Consider the following 22,211-nt stretch of genomic DNA (forward strand, 5'->3'; position numbering starts at 1 on the left):
TGACTAGCTAAGGAAGTATCACGAACTACTCTCAAAATATTTTCTTTCATTCATGATTTTATTACCAATCAACATGATTTTATAATATATTATTTACCTTTCATCCAACAAATGCCCTTCTAACATATCATATAAACACATTCTTGTCATATTCTTCTATGATTTGTTCCCTCTAATCAATATAGATGCAAAATATTGAATACAAATTTGATCTTCTACATAATGCATAAAAAATAATCTTTCCTTTAACATATTCAATGTCAAATTTGTACACTTGAATTTCTCTTATCCACGTTTATTGTCACTCATTTAGATCCTTTTGATTGAGAAAATACTTCAAGTTATGTGACCGGTCTTGATAAAAATTGACCATTGACCTACTATTGTATGTATTTAGTTTTAATGCATGTATAATAGCTATTGTTTCATTATCATATATGGAGAATTGCTTTTCTACCTTTGTGAACTTTTTAATCTTAAATGGAATTGGTGTATGTTATGCATAAGCACCATGCCTTGTTTCCTTCTCGTTTCCTTCTCCTAACACGTCACGTTCCAAAGAAAAAGGAAGGAAACAATTAGGATTAGCTAACATGGGATATGAGGGTTCATGACTTCTTTCAAAATTTCAAATAGTTTTTGTGCAACCTCATTCCTTGCAAATAATTCATTTTTTATTAGATTAGTTAAGGTCATGTCTATTTGATAAAACCCCTTGATAAATCGTCTATAGTAATTGCAAAGGTTGATGAATCCTTTTAGGTATGTCAAAATATTTGGAAGAAGTCAATCTAGAGTTTATTTGATCTTCTCCATATCCACTTGTATTTCATTTTTATTGGTGATATACCACAAACATAAAATTATTGTCACAGTGATCTCACATTTTGATTCTTTTGAAAAAATATTACGTGCTTCTAGAATTCCCAACATTTTATCAATATATGATAAGCACTCCACCCACATATTGTTGCATATAAGAATTTTGAAAACATGACTTCGTAAAATGTTATGCTACCCAATTTTGTGTAGAATGAATGGATGTTGATTTGAGAGTGTTTTTATGGTGTTGGGTTTATGGGAATCAAAAGGGTATTCTAGTATTTTTTATTTTAGTACTTTGAAAATTTAAGTTTTTTTAGTCCATCAATGGTGGATGGTCGTGGGACGGGTTTTGGTTTGAAATTGTGAATTGATGAAAATTGGATTTTAATGATTTTGTGATGATATTCCAGTGTGGAATGATATCATTATATATGTAAATTTCAATGTGGGATCGATTTGAATCCATCCATTTGGTGTTTTGGCCAAATGGGATTACTTTGCATATGTGTGAAATGACATATTGGAATTGTGATAATTTGATGTTTCTTGAGATATCTTTTTATTGGGATTGGCATGAACCTAGGGTTGGATTCTAGTGAATATCAAGTATATGGAAATACTTGCATAATTATACCAAATTAGTGGACATAGTGATTGCAAACGAAAATGCAATCATATGAATACAAAATGATGAATAAATATATAAGAATATATCTATTGGATAGGTAGATAATATAAGACAATAAACTTATATTTACACAATATAACAAGATTTGTCAATATGTCTATATATTAAACTAAATTCAAAATTAGATTAAAAAAAATACGAATATGCAAATTTCACCATTACATATACATTCTCCAGTTAATTTTCCAGTTAATTTTTTGATAAGATTATAAGATTTTGATAAGATTATAATAGACTACATTCATAGAACTCATTACATGGTACAAATGAACCTATGCGCATCAGGCCCCCACTTGGCAACAAATGTTACCCACCTCAGAAAATTTCAAGAAAAGAGGTGACAAAATATATGTAATAATTGTGCGCTAAGTGTATGTGGGGGCATATCCGTAAGAGATAAGTGTGGTGACACACGTGCAAATAGTAGTTTGTAGACTTCCTTATGTTAAATTACTCTCTCATTGTATAATTGACTTCCAAATATTAGAGGAAAGTATTAAATAATAGTATTTTTTTGGTTTGATTATTGATTGAATATGACCTTCGCTAAAAAATTGAAAATTTGACTTTCAAAAAAATTAATAAATACATTATACCCAAATATAAAGATAGTCCCATTCAAATACGTAGAGGTTGTAAAATTGAAGTTTTCAAGTATGGTTTGAAGTCTAATTATGCTAAATGTATACATCTGTGATAAGGAGATTTCAATGAAGAGATAATCTTTGTAAGGTGGTCATAATGTTCTAGGACATTAATTTTATTTTTTTAATTGCACAATGAAAATATGTATTGATTAATGTAAAATAATGTATTTATAATTTGATGAGTTAAAAATATTTTAAGATAAATAAATTATAAATTTATATTAATAGAAATATTTGGATGGTTATGTTTATTGTTATTGAATTGTTGTGATTTTTATGGTTTGTTGTTGTTTTGGATGCTTTCGGATTGTGAATGTTATAGAGACAACACTCTTGTTATGTTGCTTTCAATATCAAAAAAATTTAGAGTTTAAGGTATAATAGTTATTGAAATGTATATATGATAATATGGTTTTATATTTGAAAAGGAAGATAAGTCGTCATTTGAATGTATACGAGGAGAAATTATTTTTATCTGACATAACTTTGGGGTGAATAAATAAATTAATTAATATTTAGAATTTTTGCAATTGCAAGGAAGTTGAGAATGATATATAAATAAAGTAATAGAAGCATTTAGTCAAAAACCTATGACAACTCTTGGATGTTGATTTAGTAATAATGTGGGAATGGCAATGATGCTTATATGCATTCTTTAAAATTAGTAAATGTTTTGTCCATTATTTTGGATCACTTTACAATTGGGGATTTGATCTAGAACAAAAAAATGTAATATTGATGTTTAGGAATAGTCCTTAATAGGAATAGACAAGGATTTGATTGCATACCCATTTCGAGTAAAAAACACACCATTTAGATGATGAGATGTAAAAAAAAAAAAGATAAATGAATAATAAATTTACATTAATAGAAACATTTTGAGTGTAAGGTTTAATAGTTATAGAAATGTATATATGATAATATGGTTTTTATATTTGAAAATGAAAATAAGATATCATTTAAATTTATAAGGAGAAAATTTTCCATCTTACATTATTTTAGTGTGAATAAATAAAAGAAATTAATATTTAGAATTTGTCTGATTGCAAGGAAGTTGGGAATGATAAATAAATAATTAAAGTAATAAAAGCATTTAGTCAAAAATCTATGATAGATCTTGGATGTCGATTCAACAATAATGTAGGAATGTCAATGATTCTCATATGAATTCTTTCAAATTAGTAAATGCTTTGTCCATTATTTTGGATCACTTTACAATTGTGGACTTGATCTAGAACAAAAAATGTAATATTGATGACTAGAAACACATAGTTGCATCCACAATCATTCTCATTATTTTATACTAATATCTACTATGAATCATTTATGTATCTTTAGAAGGGTTTTCTCAAGTTACGTGTAGAAATATGTTCAATTGAACACTAGAGTATCACATCAAAAAACAAGACCAAAGTGAGTGTAAAACTAGATGACAAAAGACTGAAGTATGTACTTTTATCCTCTACAACTATTCTTAATCTAGAATGATAAGTATACTATTTTTTTTAGTTACTTTTTAAAATTAAAATCATTTCCTTGAAATTGTCATCATGAAAAGTGTATATGCAATCCTTTTTTCCCTTATTTTTTGGGCATATTTGAATAGAGTGACCTTTGTGTAATAATAAGCATATAAATGATGTATTTTTTACTCAAAATGGGTACACAATTAGATCCTTGTCTATTTCTATTTGTGTTCCTTTTAAAGACTATTATCAAATGTTTTAGCCCTAGTGATTTGGATCCAATCTAATTGTTATTAATTTTCCCACCTTAAACTAAGTCACATGTGTCATTTTGTCCCATGGATAGAAATATAGACATGATCATGTCACCTTCATTTGAACTCACATTTTTCTCATCCTATGCCAAATCCTTCCCAAAATATGATTCTTTCATATTTGCTTACTTGTCAAAGTATTTGAATTTAATTTTCATTTAATTTTTAGGATGCCATATTTAAAGGCAAACCCTAGGATATTGGAATTTGGCTTGGGATTCATTTAGATTACAAAAAAACATATCATAGCTTGGAATCATATCTATAGTAGTCTACATCAATTTTTGATAATAAAAACTACACTTAATACATCTTGGATTCACATGTTTTTTGTTCTTTTGAGTCTTGTGAAAATGACAAAAAAGGGGTATGACTAAGGCTAATAAAACTTTAACACTTCAACCGTAGCACAACCAAGCCCCTAAAATAGTCATTAGCATCATATTGGTCCAAAATTAAATATCATCCTAGGTGCACAATATTCATGTGTAAAAAACCATGCTAGGGTAGAATCATGCCAAGCCAACACATAACTGAGCATGGTAAGGTTTGATAATTTATAACATACATAAAAGATACACCAACTTTCAAGATTCCAAATCCAATTATCAAATACTTAATTACACAATCAAATCAATCACATTTGACATGATTATAGAGCTACGTTCCTTTAATTTTCTATTTACATTTACTAATTTTAACATATATGACTATTTAAATGTAATTAATAAACTATTTATTTATCATTTGTTAGGTCATAATATCATCACATTATTTGTAGCCTACAGTCTTTCTTTCTAGGTGTACTCAAAAGTTTATAATGTTCTTTTAAAATTTTGAATCCTCCAAGTGTGTTAGTCAAATCACGGCCCTGTCAAAAGTTGCCCAAGTACTTGAATGATTTGTATAAAGTTTTTGTTATGAAATTTTAATTACATCTTAGTTATTGATAGCTATGGTTCCATGAGGGATGATTTAATGGAATATTATTCTAAGAATGCCAATAATGCTCTAAATCTGTGATGGTCCGTATAAATGTACCTATTTATATTAAAGCTTAAATGAAGATCATAAGACTATTATCCACAAAAGTTATGCATATAAATGAATTATTATATGTTTATAATATTTCATTTTAAATTATAAACGTAATTTATACATTATGAATTATAAACAAAACTTGTATTCTGAATTACAAGCGATCATGGATGAAAATCTTGAAAAGCCAAATTTAACAAATACTTAATATGCGTAATGAACAAAAACGTTAGAAAACAATATAAAACACTGAATAACAATGCACAACGAATTAATAGTGATTGTGGTTATATGTGCAACAATCTTCTAGTAATAGCAATATGGCCAACTTCATATGCTTGGTGAGTTCTTAGTATGTATATTGAGAATAAAACGACTCATATAGTTGGTAAACAATGACTTCATCAAAGAAGTTAATAAAAGTTATAATAAGAATGGGGCAACGACTAAGAAGGATACATTGTATATGCCAGCGACTGCAAAGATGGATGCGTATCTAAGAAGATTTAGTTAACGCAGCGATTATGATCATTTAATTGATAACATGTATATAAGAACTAGAAAGACAGCGATTAATAACAACTATTGTGATTGATAGCAGCGATATAAAGAATGGTTGTAGCATTGTGAGAACAAAGGGGGAAGACAAAGATTAGATTAAGATGAAAGTATAGCACCAATCGGTACTTATGACACAGACACTAACATCCTTAGTTCGATCTCCTACTTGCATCAAAACAAAGGGTAATGATTAGTCAATTGTAAAATATACTTTAATCATTATGTTGGAGAGTATAAAATTAGCGTGTGAAAGTTGTATCTATTAGTCATTTCATATTCAATTGACATGAAGTAATCTATTAGTTTTTAAATAACCTTTTCTCGTACTAAATAAATTTGTAAAGATTTAAATGTCTCAAATTATGAACAAATATCATATAGAGATATGTAATCATTCATCCAATATTCGATAGTTCTAACATATAACTTTTATTTTATTTTACAGTGATCGTTGTTGTAGTCTTGCTTCTTCTTGTTTCCTAATGATTGTATATGGACTGTTATGCATTTTACAGTATCTTTCGAAGGAGAATCCAGTTTCTATATGAAGACTGTCTAATGTTTTAACTCTGGACATGGCTGTAAATGTCAAACCTTGTCTTTCAATAGCTCCTATATCAATCGTTGCCTTCTGGAGTGTTAAGCCTTGGGATTTGTGGACTGTTATAGCCCACGCCATCTTAAGCGGGATTTGTTTTCTATTTCCCAATGATATTGGAGTTATTGGTACAACTTTTGGATATGTTGGATTCCATGATGGCCCAATATAGTTATTAATTCTTGTTATTACATATGCTGAAATATCTAGTGGCTTGGAGCCATATTGATACACAATGTCGACTACTTCACCTAGAGCCCCATTTATGAGCCCTGCTTTGGTCCATATATTTGTTGTTAGCATTATTTGTTGGCCTTTACATAATAGAACTTGCTTTTCAAGTTGTTCATCCTCAGATTCAACATTTGGCCGACTTCGAACATTTGTAGCTTCGCTAATTGCAACTGGGCGATTCAATTTTCGTAACATTTTTTTGTTATGGCTCCTTACCATGTCGTTTGTAGCAAATAGGTGTATTGATTTGTTAAATTGTTCATTCTGAATGGGTGTAAGCTTCTTGCTTGTGTGTGTCATCAACAATTGCCAATCATCCTATTCTGGTTATGCATTCTGTATGTTGGTAAGGATATGTCTAAATCGTGCTTGTGTTGGTTCTATACCATGTTGACGGAACACTGTTTGTAAGGTCACGGTTGTTGTAAATAGGTTCCATAGTGCTATGGCACTCGAGCATGAAGCATAGATAGGCTTGTCCATTACAGGTGGTAACTGTGCAAGGTCACCAATCAAAATTATGGATATCCCTCCAAATGGTAAATGTTGTCTATTTGGGAAAGCTTCACGTAGCCTCATGTCTATTCGTAGAAGTAGTTTTCATCCTATGAAGCTCATCTCATCAATGAGAATGTATCGTACATATTTCATGTCTTCTTGGAGCACGGTCAATGCTTAGCCTTGTAATGGGTGCATATCTTTAATAGGGATTTCCAGTGCTGAGTGTATTGTTGTTGCATTTATGTTAAATGCAACTATTCTTGTTGGAGCCAGTGTAAGGATTTGATGCCTATAAGGAGCGTCTCCTTGAAGTGCATTCCTTATACAACTGATCATATAAGATTTCCCTATGCCTGTTGTTCCCTGTATAATCATATATAATGCTCCATTCATAACCCTGTTACTATGATTCATGATTATTTCCAATGCTTGTTTTTGTTCTGCTGATAAGGTATATTTTGGTACTTTGTCAACAAATGGTATAGGTTCATTTGGGCAATGATTTTTTGCCATGGCTATGAATTGTAATGCCATATCATGTAGATCACTCGGCACTGTAATTTCATCCCATTTGTAATTACGATCAAACTCACACCTTTCGAGCATTTCATTTTCATCTATGTCCATATGACTTGTTATTCCCATTCGTGAGAGTAATTCCCATTCTTGCATTTCCATTACACTTTCTGTGTTTATATTATTTTCAATGTCTTTTTCTTCTTCAATATTCGGTTCCTGTTTGGTGGTACGATTTACATGCCATAAATTATACCTATTTTCATTCATTTGATTCCAGTTTACGATTATTGTCTCCTCGTCAAGGCCTATCTCTTGTTTTATGTTTTGAAAGTGCTTGTATAGGAGTAACTCACTCCAGCAAAAGTTTTTAAAGATTTCTGAATCTTGTTTGGAATGCTATAGAATTTCAGGAAAACATTCACAATGGCTTTTATTGTTCTTTGTTTCCATTTGGAACCTTTACGAGTTGCTGCATAGGAGTAAGATCTTGCAGATTCTAATAGTGATATATTTCCATTTCTACTGGGCGTTCTATATAAGAATCCAGGCAAGTAATTTCCAATCTTCTTTCATTCCCTTTTGTTCTTATTCGGTGTAGCACTTTTTGACCAACATTCAAGGTTGTGAAAGTTCTGTTGCACACAACAAGGGGCAATTTTTGTAGTATATGGCATGTTTCTTGTGCACCAATATCGCGTTCAACCAAAAGTTCTGTCATGAATTTACTATATGCAGTTACTGCAACATCTCCTGTTCGTTGGCTCATGGATATTCTTGTTAGCATATCTTTGCAACTCTCTGAAGCCCTTTCTGCTTTTGATGCATATTTGGCAATGTATTTTAAGACGAGTTGTTGTGACACAATAGGTTGGTAATCTATATTGGCTCTCCAAATTGAGATCATTTCTGGATTGTGTATATTTAGTCGATCATCATTTCTTGCAGGTTTATACTCCTTTATGCCATTTGTATCACGTGATAATGTGGAGGTTTCTTGCTCTTTCCATGGTGCTTTGTAGCAACACTCTAATTTTTTGCCTTTCTTACGTAAACATGTACCCTCTTTGCACTTTATGTATCGTTGGACTCGATTAATTATGTTGTCATAGTCTTCAGACATGTGTGTGGCTAATATTTCAGACGTAGTTAGGAGGCATGGATCATCATGGGTAAAGCGATGCATTGTATTATTTCTCATTGATACATCTCACATGTTCCAAGCGCTGACATGTTGATCGAAGAATGCTCTTACCTTTCTAACCTCCTCATTATTTTCCCAATCAAGATTTTCCAGGTCTGGTGCATCTTGGAGCCAAAGGAATCCATGTATATGGGTCGTTCCTTGATGTTGCCATTCATATCTGTACTAGTAGTCTTTTGCATTCGGGAGTTTCTTGATGAATTCTTCACAGAAGATAGTAAATCATTGATGCAAGTATAGTGATGTAGTATGTGGGTTATTAATCACATTTTGTAGACGGTGCTTGTTTGATTGCATTGCTAGAGCTATATCATCTGTCAGTAGCTGTTGTAAATTTGGCCACTTTGTGTCAGCCACACTTAGTGTGAAGAATAGTGTGGATGATCCTATTTGGTTAATCATATTGGATAACTCAGAGCAACACTTGTTCCAATATGGCCTTGTCCCTCTCATTGATGACCCAAAACACATAATCTCTTCAGCTAATTGTGTGTCTGGGAGAGTTTTGAGCTATGCATGAAGGATTTCAACAGTGGTTGGTATGTTCTCTTCTACATTTTTCTTAATGAAGATTTTCACAAGTCCCTGACTGCGATGGCACATCATAAGATTGAATACAAAATATCGAAACCTTGGATGCCTTCCAAACCTTTGGTCATAAAACCTTATTAGGTGTAACACATACTCGTGCATTTTTACCTCCTTTAATCGTGATTGTGATTGTAGAGCAGTTCCATTTGGAAAAAGTGTAGGGAATGCTATATCAAGTAAGCTATCAGTTTTATATTCATTAACTAGAGACGTGCCAATTGTAGGCCAAGCAATATTTTCACTTACAGTGTCTTCAAGCTCCAATGCTTGCTTTATGATTTCAAGTTCACGGTGTCTATTTGGCAACTTAGCCACAAAAGATGATGTGTTTGGTATTTCATTTTCGGATTGTTCTTTGTTAGTCTGATCACCAGTTTGTAGGTCTATAAATTTATCATTAGTTTCAATGGTATGTAATTTGTTAGAAATGTTTGTTCTTCTTTCAGGGAGTTCTAACAAGTGATCATCATTGATTATAACATCTTTATAATATGGATCGTTCCTAACTTTGTATTCCAATTCATCTATAACATGTGACCTCCTCACGTAGCATTCATAACATGGACCTTGAGTATTTAATCGACGTATTATAAGCACATCTAAGTCAGAAACTCTTCGTGGAAGCTCCTTTGCTATACTTTTTATGTCATGTGGGAAGCTGACTGTATGTCCACTGTACTTGTATTGACCTCCAATTGTATGATTCACTTGCAAGATAGGATTTACTCTAGCAATAAGCATTTCTTCTATCTGAGTTATCCTTTTTAGGAGTGTTGACTGCTCTCTAGGATCCATGTTATTGGTTATAGAGAAGCGGTGCAGGCCTTTCTCATTAAAGCACCTTCGACAAGTGCTATCAAGGTTTGACGAACAAAGGAGCATGCCTGCACTAGTACATTTGGGCCTCATTTTCGACAGCTAATTGTTGAAGTCCGATGACACAACGTCGAACTTCCGACCAATTTAATTGTTGAAAAATTGGCGTCAGTCTTCCCGACGATGCCATTTGCGTCAACATTCCGACAACATTATGAACTTTTCTGACAGTGGCTATATTTGCTCCCCCGACCAAAAAATTTGACGGATTACAATTGGAATTCCAACGGATGCTATGTTTTCTCCTCGATGACTGTCCGACAAGGAAGTGACATCAGATATACAACATCCTTGTCAGATGTTTCTTTAGTTGTCGTCGAAATTCTGACGGTATCAGATGTTGTGGTTCAGACGACTTTGTCGTTGGTGCATGAAAGCATTGAATGAGTTCTACTTTTAAAAATTGCATAAAACATTTTTAATTTATTTGATTCAGTGTTAATTGCAAAAAAAGGTTATCAATGATGTTTCCTTTCTCCAAGAATTGTCTAGGATATTTCTGTCAGATGATATGTAACATCCAATGACTAAATCTTTTCTTTACAAATGCTTATTTTATTTAATTATGATCTGAGCATGAATTATAATTTATAGTTGTGCAGAAGCAGAAGATACAAGTTGAAGACTCATGTGCAAGTAAATTTTGTAAAAGAAAGCAAGCATACATTATCTTGAATGACATGGAAACAAGCTCATCGGCTGCCTAGAAGAGAGCAATTGGAGAAAAGCAAAGGAAAGTGTTAAAGGGTGATAAATACATATAGAGTATGCAATACAAACAAACAATGTCTGGAGTGTGTGATGTGACGTCTCTAATTTATGTCCGGGTGACGTCTCTAATTTATGTCTAGAGGGACTAACTAGTTTTGGAGTTCCTGGGAAACCTATTGGGCTAGGCTTGGAGGAAATCAATGTGTTCATGCAAGGACCACCTTTTTTCTATTATGAGAATGATTTTTTTGCACCGAAGGATATTTGGAAGACAATATCCAAAAATTTCTATAGTGTGGAACTAGAGTTGGTGGACTCAAAGTACTTTTCAGCTTCCAGAAGACCAAGAGGTTATGTACACAATCTCCCAATAGAAGGGCAATTTCAAGCATTACCTCTCCCCCCCATGACTATTCAGGAAGCACTTCCTTAGACAAAGGACTATTGGCCTCCATGGGATAAACAAAAAAAATTGAAGCATAGACTCTAGACAATTTGGTGGTGTCCTTCGTGAAGAACTCTGCACTAAAATTGAAATTCACGAGGGAAACTGCAAGATAGTGAACATAAATACATTCTTGAAAAGTGGGAAGAATGGATCTTGGTTTGGGTGGGGCCAGGTTAGGTGGCTCCTCTAGAGGTTGACGAGATAGAAATCATATTAGGATTTGAAAAAGATCACACTCGTGGAACTTCGTGTGCGACTGATTGATTGCGTTGTTTGGGTAATGCATTCCAAATAGATACAGTTGCATACCATTTATCTGTCTTGAAATCCTTCTATCCTGATGGCATTAAATTAAAGTTCTTTCTCTATTTTTTGGTGATCTTTGGAGCAGAGGTTGCTTTGCATCGGCCTAGAATACATTTAACTTGTGATGTATCTGCAGAAATATGTATCCTAGGTTGATGCAATGCAACCTCTTCTCCACCAATACCAAATAGAAGAGAAAGTACTTTAATTTAATGCCATCAGGATAAAATGCTTTCAAGACATATAAATGGTATGCAACTGTATCTATTTGGAATGCATTACCCAAACAACGTAATTGATCAGTCGCACATGAAGTTCCACGAGTGTGATCTTTTTCAAATCCTAATAGAATTTCTATCTCATCAACCTCTAGAGGAGCCACCTGACTTGGCCCCACCCAAACCAAGTTCCATTCTTCGCACTTTTCAAGAATGTATTTTTGTTCACTATCTTGCAGTTTCCCTCATGAATTTTCAATTATAGTGCATAGTTCTTCACGAAGGACACCACCACATCGTCTAGAGTATATGCAATTCAATTTTTTTCTTTAATCCCATGGAGGCCATCCTTTGTCTAATGAAGTGCTTCCTCAATAGTCATGGGGGGGAGAGGTAATGCTTGAAATTGCCCTTCTATTGGGAGATTGTGTACATAACCTCTTGGTCTTCTGGAAGCCGAAAAGTACTTCGAATTCACCAACTCTGGTTCCATACTATAGAAATTTTTGGATATTGTCTTCCAAATATCCTTCGGTGCAAAAGCATCATTCTCATAATAGAAAAAAGGTGGCCCTTGCATGAACACATTGATTTCCTCCAAGCGTGGCCCAATAGGTTTCCCAAGAATTCCAAAACTAGTTAGTCCCTCCAGACATAAATTAGAGACGTCACATCACACACTCCAGACATTGTTTGGTTGTATTGCATACTCTCTATGTATTTATCACCCTTTAACACTTTCCTCTTCTTTTCTCCAATTTCTCTCTTCTAGGTACCTGATGAGATTGTTTCCATGTCATTCAAGATAATGCCTACTTGCTCTCTTTTACGAAATTTACTTGCACACGAGTCTTCAGCTTGTATCTTCTGCTTCCGCATAGATATAAATTATAATCCATGCTTAGATAATAATTAAATAAAATAAGTATTTGTAAAGAAAATATTTAGTCATTGGATGTTACATATTATCTGATGGAAAGATCCTAGATCCAATTCTTGGAGAAAGGAAACATCATTGATAATCTTGTTTTCAAATAACACTAAATCAAATAAATTAAAAATGTTTCATGTAAATTTTAAAAGTAGAACTCGTGCAATGCTTTCATGCACCGACGACAAAGTCATCTGACCCACAACATTATCCATAATAGAACAAATCATCATAATAGGCTATTATAAAGTATCTATACACAAATATGAAAGAACATTAAATTACCATTACAAACCCATAAACCAATAAATAGTGAAAATAGATATAAATTTGTAAATGTCTCCCTACAAACACCACAACCATAACCAAAACAAAAAAAATTCTTACCCACAAAAACTAAGTTGCTTGCATGGCAGGGGGCATGATGCCCTTGCGAACGAACTTGAGTTGATACCAAGAGGTCTTCCAATCTTCTTACGTAGAGGCCAAAATATTGTATTGACTTTAAATATTCAAAAGAATATCCTCTGCCTCCCTACAGTTATCTGAAACCTTCACCACCAAATCAAGCTTCTAAGAGTCTTCAAATAGTCTCACCATGCTGGTGAGTTGCAAGTCTACAACATCTCTCAGATGATCAAATCGTTTCTTAATTTTGTTCTTTTGATTAGTCAATGGATTTAGTTGCATGTACAAGTTTTCTATTTGAAGCCTTCTATTTCCTTCTACATCATTCTTCATGTCTATAGTATTGGATCATTGTACAATTTGTGATGCTATAATATCTATGTGACCCTTAATATCCTTAATATATTTAGGCCATTTCCTTTAAAACATGTATGCTGCCACTATATCCTTTACACTTTTCTAAAAAAAAAATGATGCTTTCTTGTAGTTGGATATGTGTTGTTGCACATCTAATCACCACTTCTAGTCTTTTCTCTTCCACCTTCTTCTCTACATCCTTCAAAACTTTGGCTTCCAATTTGAAAGCACGTTCCTTAAATCCATTAAGCATCAATTGTATTTTCTCTGCACTTGACAAAGACTTATCCAAAAATACTTCTAGAAGTCCTTCATGAAGGACTTTCACTGCATCATTAATATGTTATGAGCCCTATATTTGAGACTTAATAAAATTCTTGTGAGTAGAATGGTGAAGTTTATCACCCAAAAAAATCATATGCAAGGGAAACAATCACTTAAGGTCCATCTGATCTTGAGACATTGATGCCCACTTAAGCATTTCCCATCCTAAATATCCCCTAGGCATGTTTTGCTTTGTGCCCACTTTGATTCTACTCATATCGTCTTGAAATTTGCATTTTCAGCTCCTTCCTCAACCTCTGTTCAATTTTAAGTCCTCATTGACAAGACTAGGATGCATTAGGTGCTTTGGTACTCGTGATTGGGACCCAAATATGACCCCTCATTTCTTGCCTCATGTGTGAGAAAAAATTCAAACACTTTATGTATGAATAGGTATAAAAGGAAGCATACCTTGTCATTTGAAGGGGTCTACCTACAATTCAAGTGATCTCTTAATTATAAAATCAATTCAATTCCAAGTGAACAAGCAATCAAGCATTCAAGAAAGCACAACATTCATGATCAACAGTCTGCATGACATCCTAAAACCTTGTGTGAGGATTCAAGAAAGATTCATCAAGGTATCATGTTCAATTTTAAGCATTTTTAGATTAGTTCTATCATTTCCCTCAAAAGGAAAATCTTATACTTCAAGGTTAATTCACAACCCGAGGTTTGACGACCTAGGAAAGCCCCCATCAAAAAACTTATTTTCGTCATTTTGTGTGTAGGAAATTGATTCAGGAGTTGCGTGTGAAGAATTTGGCAAAGTAAATGATGACAATCAAACTCAAATTTTGATGGCATGAAAAGGAGAAGAGTAGGCCAGTTCACACCTCCTAGTCCCAAGAATTTTTGACAAACTTTTGATAGTAGATTTTGTGTACCATCCTAATCCAAAAAGCATTCATTTTGTCTACATCTGACAGGTGGAGGATCTGGTCAATCCACACCTCCTAGTCCCAACAATTCTACTTGAACACTCTATCACATGAGAAGAGATATGACTTCTAGGTCTACTAAGGAGATGCTTACTATTAGTCATATGATAAGAGAAAAGAGAAGAAACATGAATACTACTAGCTAACAAGTTGTGTAATGTTGGGTGATTCATGCTCCATCATGGATTTCATTGGCTAGCAAGTTGTGTTATGCTAGTTGGATACCTCTAGGTTGATATCTTAAGGTAGATAATGATCAAGGATAAGCACCTTCAACACCAAGAAGATACCCTTAATAAACATACATGCATTCCAAGCTAGGAAGAAAGATCCTTGTACATGCCTCATTGCTATAAGAAAGGAAGAGATAGTTATAAAAGAGATATTTTTCAACAAGTGTAAAGGGATCATTTTAAAGAGGGAGGAAGAGGTCTTTTCCTAAAGATGTCTACCTCCAAAAATAGAGGAGATATTTAATAAAGATATCATCTTTTAAATTAAGAAATGGGCAGCAAATTAAGAATACAAACCTTCCATATTGCACACTTCAAGGTATATTCAAACCTATTTGACCTAGGAAAGCCCCCATCAACAAACCTATTTTCATCATTTTGTGTGTAGGAAATTGTTCAGGAGTTACGTGTGAAGAATTTGGCAAAGTAAATGATGACAATCAAACTCAAATTTTGATGGCATGAAAAGCATAAGAGTAGGCCAGTTCACACCTCCTAGTCCCAAGAATTTTTGACAACCTTTTGATAGTAGATTCTGTGTACCATCCTAATCCAAAAAGCATTAATTTTGTCTACATCCAATAGTTATTGCTAAAATCAGTTTAAAGTTTATTCATTTAGGGACCTTTCATAAAATATTCTCAACTTACACATCATAAAAGGATCTTAAAATATTCATTTTTTATAATGATAAGAATTTGGTTGTTCCATACACCTTCCTTTACTATTTTAAAAATATCATCGACCAAAAAATTGTGCAGCAGTAGTATGGAGTGCATTTCATCTATTTTATGCCCAAAGATTTCATCATACCACTTTCTTTTCAAAGGCACCCAAAATTTGATGTGTAGTTACTTCCAAAATCTCTAAAATAACCCTACTTCTTATTGTTGGAATCAGTTCTAAGATTTTATAACAAGGGTTATATTTTAAATGTCTGTATTAAAATATCCATAACACCCCCAACATTCAATTGTTGTGATGGTATATAAGAAATATATGCATATCAAACCTTGTTCCTAAAATCTTTATTTTTTGAAATCATGGAAACATTACATAATTTAAATGAAGGCAACCAAAAGAATGCACAGAGATTAAAAAAACTCTATAGAGCAGCTATTTTACATACCTCAAATACAAAATTGTAGGGTGGAACAATAAAAAATTAAAGGTAGTCATTATGATGATTTATTTGAGGTCATTATGATGATTTATTTGAAGGTTCATAAGTTAAAGGTAGTCACTAACATATAAAGAGTGAATAAAGGTCTTTATGATGATTTATTTGAAGGTCATTATGATGATTTATTTGGAGTTTAATAAGTTAAAGGTAGTCACTAACATATAAAGAGTGAATAGATTGAAGAGCCCGATGAATTGCCAGTGTAGCATGAGGATGTATGATGTTAACAATAGCAAAATGATATTATGATGGTGGAGAAACTACCAAAAGTTTTGATCATATTTTTATTGAGCATGAAAGAAACCACCTTGAGCTCATGAATGATAGGCATCATGTTGTAGAGTATCAACCCTTGTTGAACAAGGGTGTCACATTTTTGAGTCTTGATCAGTGCAAGGAGATATTTTGTGTATATGAAGTGGTTTCAATTAGCCATTTTGTGTATAAGTAGAGAGGAGAGGTCGATGTCTTTGTTTATTTACCTACAAAACAATGAAAGAGGTCCTAATCAAGGAACACATGTCCAATCAAGGAGAGAATTTGGATTGAGGACAATTCTATGCAAGAAAGGATATCAAGTTATAAAAGATAAAAATCAACAAAGGTAAAGTGGATCCTTAAAAAAGAGGAACAATTGACAACTATTATTCTTGCTCCACAATGTAGAGACAAGAAGAACTAGGCTATTATGTTGCCTCCCAAGTATGATTGCACATGAAATCATAGTACCATGAATGACAATGAGCCCCTAATAATTAAGCTACCGATGTCATATAGCAAGATACAAATAGAATAGGTTATTATTTAAATGTTACTAGAACTACAATAAGTTGTTGAATTTTAATCTCCAAATCATGACATTCTTTAGTGGAATAGTTGATGATGCTTGAAAAGAGGATTGTCGTAATTTTGTTTATGGTTTTTTCTTTAATTTTCAAGGGGAGGGTAATAAAGTTGGCATTAAGAAACTCATACAAAATTATCTCTTGTTGTGATTAAAATTTGTTGGAAAAGTCACAGATATATTAGACAATGGGGGAGGGGATGTCAACAAAGGAGGAGGATAGAAACCTAAATCTTCTTCAGAAAAATGTAATGTATATTTCTCATGAGCCTCCACACTTCATTGCACACATCCTAAATCATGTCCAATGCATCCATGTGTATAATTAAATGTGGTATTTAAATCATGTCTAGAGAAGTGTGTTCATTCATATTTTCAAAGTTTAAAGATCCTCAACCATCATCAAGACATGTGTTGGAAGAAGAGGTTGGAATAGATTTAGAAGAAGCTTGAATAATTGACACATACAACTCCCTTGAGACTTCATATTTGGATAGAGGGACCTTATATCAAATTAAGGAAGGTATGAGAGTGATATATGTATTAGTGTAATTATTTTATTTTTTGAATTTTTATTCTTAGTATAATATTGGAAATAGTATCTTAACTCTAACATGGCTTTATTTTGAATGATTAATGTTGGTGTTTACATCGCTAGACTTGGGCATAGCTTAATCAGGTTCTTCAGACCTCTTCTTTCATTGTAACTTTGAGATATATGTTTTAGTTAGTGACTGTCTAATGTCTTCACAAAATCAGTAGCATATCTCTTGGTAGTCAGCCTATGTAAAGATCCTACGATTGCATTGGAACTAATTTATAATAAGATTTGAATGGGCTTGTAGATATAATATGTTTTCAGAGCTTGCATGACATGTTTGACGAAATGTCAATAATCTAGTGAAGTTTGATTTTGATACATTATTGTGACAGTCCATGTAATTTTACATTAGCTTCCTATAACATGTATTTATGACTGTCAATGAGGCATTTGTTTGATTTAGATATGAAATAAGAGGAATTTGAGGTTGCATAATCATACACCCATTTTTTGAGGACTCTTGCAGATTTGACAGCGAGTATTCCTTGTTTTTCAGTCATCATTGGACAAGGGATATTACACAATCATACTAAATAGATTTCAAACCCCATAATTCGTATAGAGAACAACAAATTTGGACTCAAGAGCTTCTAGAGTAATTTTTGAGGTTAAATAAATCTATGAACAATAGTTTAAACATGAATAGTGTTTATTTACACTATGAATATTATTTGATGTTGTGATTAATGTCTTAGGCATGGACAATGTTTTAGGTGTGAATAATGTTTTCAAGTATGAATAGGTTTTTTTGGTAATGAAGAGATTTTCTAGGGGCTATGAATAATGGTTTAAGCCTTGTGTAGTTTTTTCAAGTTTTTTTGCTTGCCTAAAGGAATAGTTTCATGAAAATAGACATCAGTTGGGAATACGATATCCAAATTTTAAAAAATAAATAGCCATTGGAATGTTGATTCTGTGATATAAAACATCTTTAAAACATGTACCCTAGCAATTGCAGCTACAACATGTGACAAAATTCCTCTATTATTTATCCTATGATAGATGTTCATACCTTGTTCCAAAACTTCCAATTTCTGTGAGGCAGTCTGTCAAACAGTCGGTGTGCCATTTCAAAGCTCCCATTTTCACACAGGCTGGGGGATATTGACAGAGCTTTACACCTACACCCAGGCCAATGAAGAATCAGAAACATCACTATTTGTAGGTGCAAAATAGATGGGTGACCGATACTAAGGAATGAAAGAAGGGGAATGAAGCCTATTGGTCTTTAGCCCCAAGGAGCATTCCCTATTCCATGAGCTGACATTGCTCCCATTTTCACAAACCCTATTCCATGAGTCGAGAATGCTTGGAGCTGGCATTAATCAGTTAAAATGGTTCATGTACCTCATCCAAAATCTGGAGTACGCTTACTCTGGGTGAGAGTATGTTGTTGGGGCGGCAACGTGAGAATGGGAAGAGGCAGCGAAAATGATTTGAAATGTCTTGGTCTTTTTTTTATAAGTAATGCCTACGGTCGTTGGAATTTCGATGAACGCGAGAACTTTTTGTAAAAAAGCACAAATTTCATTGCCAATTCCTTCTCCGTTGAAAACATATATTGAATTATTGTTGGAATTTCGACAAATGCGGGCAATTTTTTTAAAAAAATTCAAATTTGTTCACAATATACCTTCTCCGTCAGAAACCTCTGTCGAAATTTTAGGCCAAATGTATTAGTGTTGGGTAGGACTCCTTACACACACGACATGTTCTTAGGCTATCTAGTGCCTCTATTCTTTGACGGAAACTTTTCAATGCCATTGTAAACATCAGATTATTTTTGGATGTAGGCATGTGTAGTATTTGTTGTTGGTGTTGGGTAGTTTGCTCTTCTCTTCTAAGTCGTCTATGTGTCACAATTTGTTCTTTGTGTATACACCTAAAAATGGTTTGAAGATAATTAATTAAATAAGCAATTATTTAATTAATCCCCTTTGCCAATTTAATTTAATTCACTAAGAAATTTGATTAAATTCCCCCTTTCATCTACTTATTAATAAATCTAAGGATTTATTTAATAGGTTCATTTTCATAATCCCCTTTGATTGATTAATTCAAATTAATCAATTTCCCCCCCACTTCAATTAATTCTCGTAATCCTCTAATTAATTAAAACAAATCAATTTATGAGTTGTTGAGAATTAATTAGTCTTATTTGGATTTTAAATTCAAATTTACCCACATGACTCCTACATCCTAACCACCATGTCCCCTTTCCTTAGACACTTGCTCTCTCATGAGAAAAGCCTCTTGACACTTGTCACCATAGAGATGACAAATGTTCCCTTTCATCCAACCTTTCTAGAAGCTCCTTGACACTTGTCACCATAGAGATGGCAAATATTCCCTTTCATCCAACCTCTTTTCCAACCTCCTCCAGTTTTACCATTGATATCTTCAGACTTAATCTTGACCGTTGATTCTTGCCACCTCACCCCTAGCCTTGGAAATCCTATAAATAGACCCCATTTTGGAGCAATAATGATCCCATCTCATTAGCATCATGAGCATTGTTACTATAGGCATATTGATCTTAGCATATGATTTGAGCATTGTTATTATAGGCAATTGCATTCTTAGGTCTAGCTTATTTTCTAGCATAATTGTGGAACCATGTAGCTTAATCATGCTCTTTTCTAGTTTAAATGCATCATTATCATCTTAAATTCTCCATCTAGATGTAGTCAAGTCACTAGAATTTGCTTATCCAGATCTGAGAGCAAATCTACACTCTTTATTAGGAGGCAATAGATCGATTATTCATGGTTTTATCTTTCTTTGTTTTAAATTTGCTAACCATGCTTGTAATAATCTATTGAGTGTTTTGTGTTGCAGCAATAGGTATACACTTCACACTTTGTGTTGTGCATAATAATCTTGGCTTCTCTTCCAACCATTCTCTCTTCTTATTTCTATTTGCCTCAGGCTAAGTTGCCTCTTTCGACTATTACAATCGGCCATTTGTAAACAAATTCAATGTTTGTTATTGATATACACATTTTGGGGTTAGATAGTTTATAGCCAGGCAATTGAAAATCATGAATGAAAAGAAATGGTATTAATACAATACACGTAAAGTAAAATAATAAAAAGTGTCAAGTGTATTATATATCTTTTCATACAAGTTTAATGAGAAAAACCGTAGAACCAAATATTTGGAAGAAGGTGTGCATTGAATAACACATACAACATTAAACAAATATATAGTTGCATTCATATATAGATTAAAAGTGCTAATTTTATAATATATCTATTTATACAAGTCTAATGAGAAAGAAATGAATTTAAATATTTGGGAATGAGCCATGCAATTGAGTAAGACTTACAACATTTAACAGATATATATTTACATTCGTATACAAGTCATTTTTTACAAGGTGGGGCACAAAGGTTTTTTACATTAGAATTCTCTAATATTCATATTGTTTACGGATATATCTTGTTTTATGTTCTATGAAATATTGACAATCATTGTACAAACTTGTTTTTATAATATTTCAATCTATTCCTCAGCTACCATTTCATCACACATTGCTTTGATCTGTTCAAGTAAGGTACTACTTTCTGCAACAAAATCTACTTGTTCTACCTTAGTAATTGTTACTTTCCGTCATTCCTCTTCATTATATTTTTCCTTCTTTTACGTCAATCTGAAGATGTATTGTTTGTTTAGTACAAACTTTATTACTTCCTCAGTATCACTTTTTGCATCTGGGTTGAACTGTAGCTTATACAACATTTCAGCAGGCATGCTCAGTAGTTGTGTCGCTCCTTCATCAAATGCTATAGCCCATAATGTATTTGTATGGTCTTCTAATTGTATTTGAACTATATATCTATAAGCACATTTTGTGAGTGTCATCTCACATTTAGAACAATACCAATTTAACTCTCCATTTTGAATTAATTGTTTCTTGCACTCATTTCCATTTATCTAATTGGAGCATGCTGGATAGAAGAACGATTATGTTTTAATGCGTACGGTTGTTTCCTTTAGTATGCAATGATGAGGTTGACCCATATGCTCTGCTTCTCATCGGATGTCGTTGATTGTCATTCGTGTAATTGGTGGGGGTAAGCTAGCATACTTAACCAAAGTTTCATGCGTGTCACTTACATTTTGGTCAAACTAAGTTCTCAATTTATCAACTTCTAATATCGATGGGTTTAGAATTAGGTGTGTATTGCTTGATGTACTCAATAAATTTCCATTATATTCACAAACACATCCACTCTTGATTGCTAGGATTGTTGTCTCTTGAAGGTAGTATTTTTGTTGTAGTTGGACACCTTCTTTCTCAGATGGTGCTCCCCATATTGTAACTTCTATTGTGGTTCGAGACATATCTAGTAGTTTTATGGTATGCCTTATAACCTCTGTTCCATCTCTTCTTCTGATTGTAGAGCTTGGTTCTACACAGATAACAATACCAATAACATCGATGATTGAATTATTACTTTGCTCAAGTATTTCATTAATAGGCATGAATGAGAAATGGTTTTTTGGAATGGAAGGGTCATCTTCATAGGGGGTTACTATTGATTCAAGCACGAGAGTTATTTCTATCCCACTGTTAAGTTTATTATAAATTTTATTAGCAGTTTTCACAGCCCCACTTGAAATCTTATACTTAGCTCCAATGT

At 33.0% G+C, this 22,211-nt stretch overlaps 1 protein-coding gene across 1 annotated transcript; it reads right to left on the reverse strand.

The window, feature by feature from the left end:
• Positions 1 to 5,978: 5,978 nt before the first annotated feature.
• Positions 5,979 to 6,590, reverse strand: LOC131045086 (uncharacterized). Its single transcript, XM_057978605.2, has one exon. The coding sequence runs from the start codon at positions 6,588 to 6,590 to the stop codon at positions 5,979 to 5,981; it is 612 nt and encodes a 203-aa protein (XP_057834588.2).
• Positions 6,591 to 22,211: the final 15,621 nt, after the last annotated feature.

Source organism: Cryptomeria japonica, chromosome 3, assembly GCF_030272615.1.
Source record: "Cryptomeria japonica chromosome 3, Sugi_1.0, whole genome shotgun sequence".
Classification (NCBI taxonomy): Eukaryota; Viridiplantae; Streptophyta; class Pinopsida; order Cupressales; family Cupressaceae; genus Cryptomeria; species Cryptomeria japonica.

Coding starts and splice junctions, on each gene's coding strand:
- LOC131045086 (XM_057978605.2), bottom strand. CDS start 6,590: ATGGTAAGGAGCCATAACAAAAAAATGTTACGAAAATTGAATCGCCCA.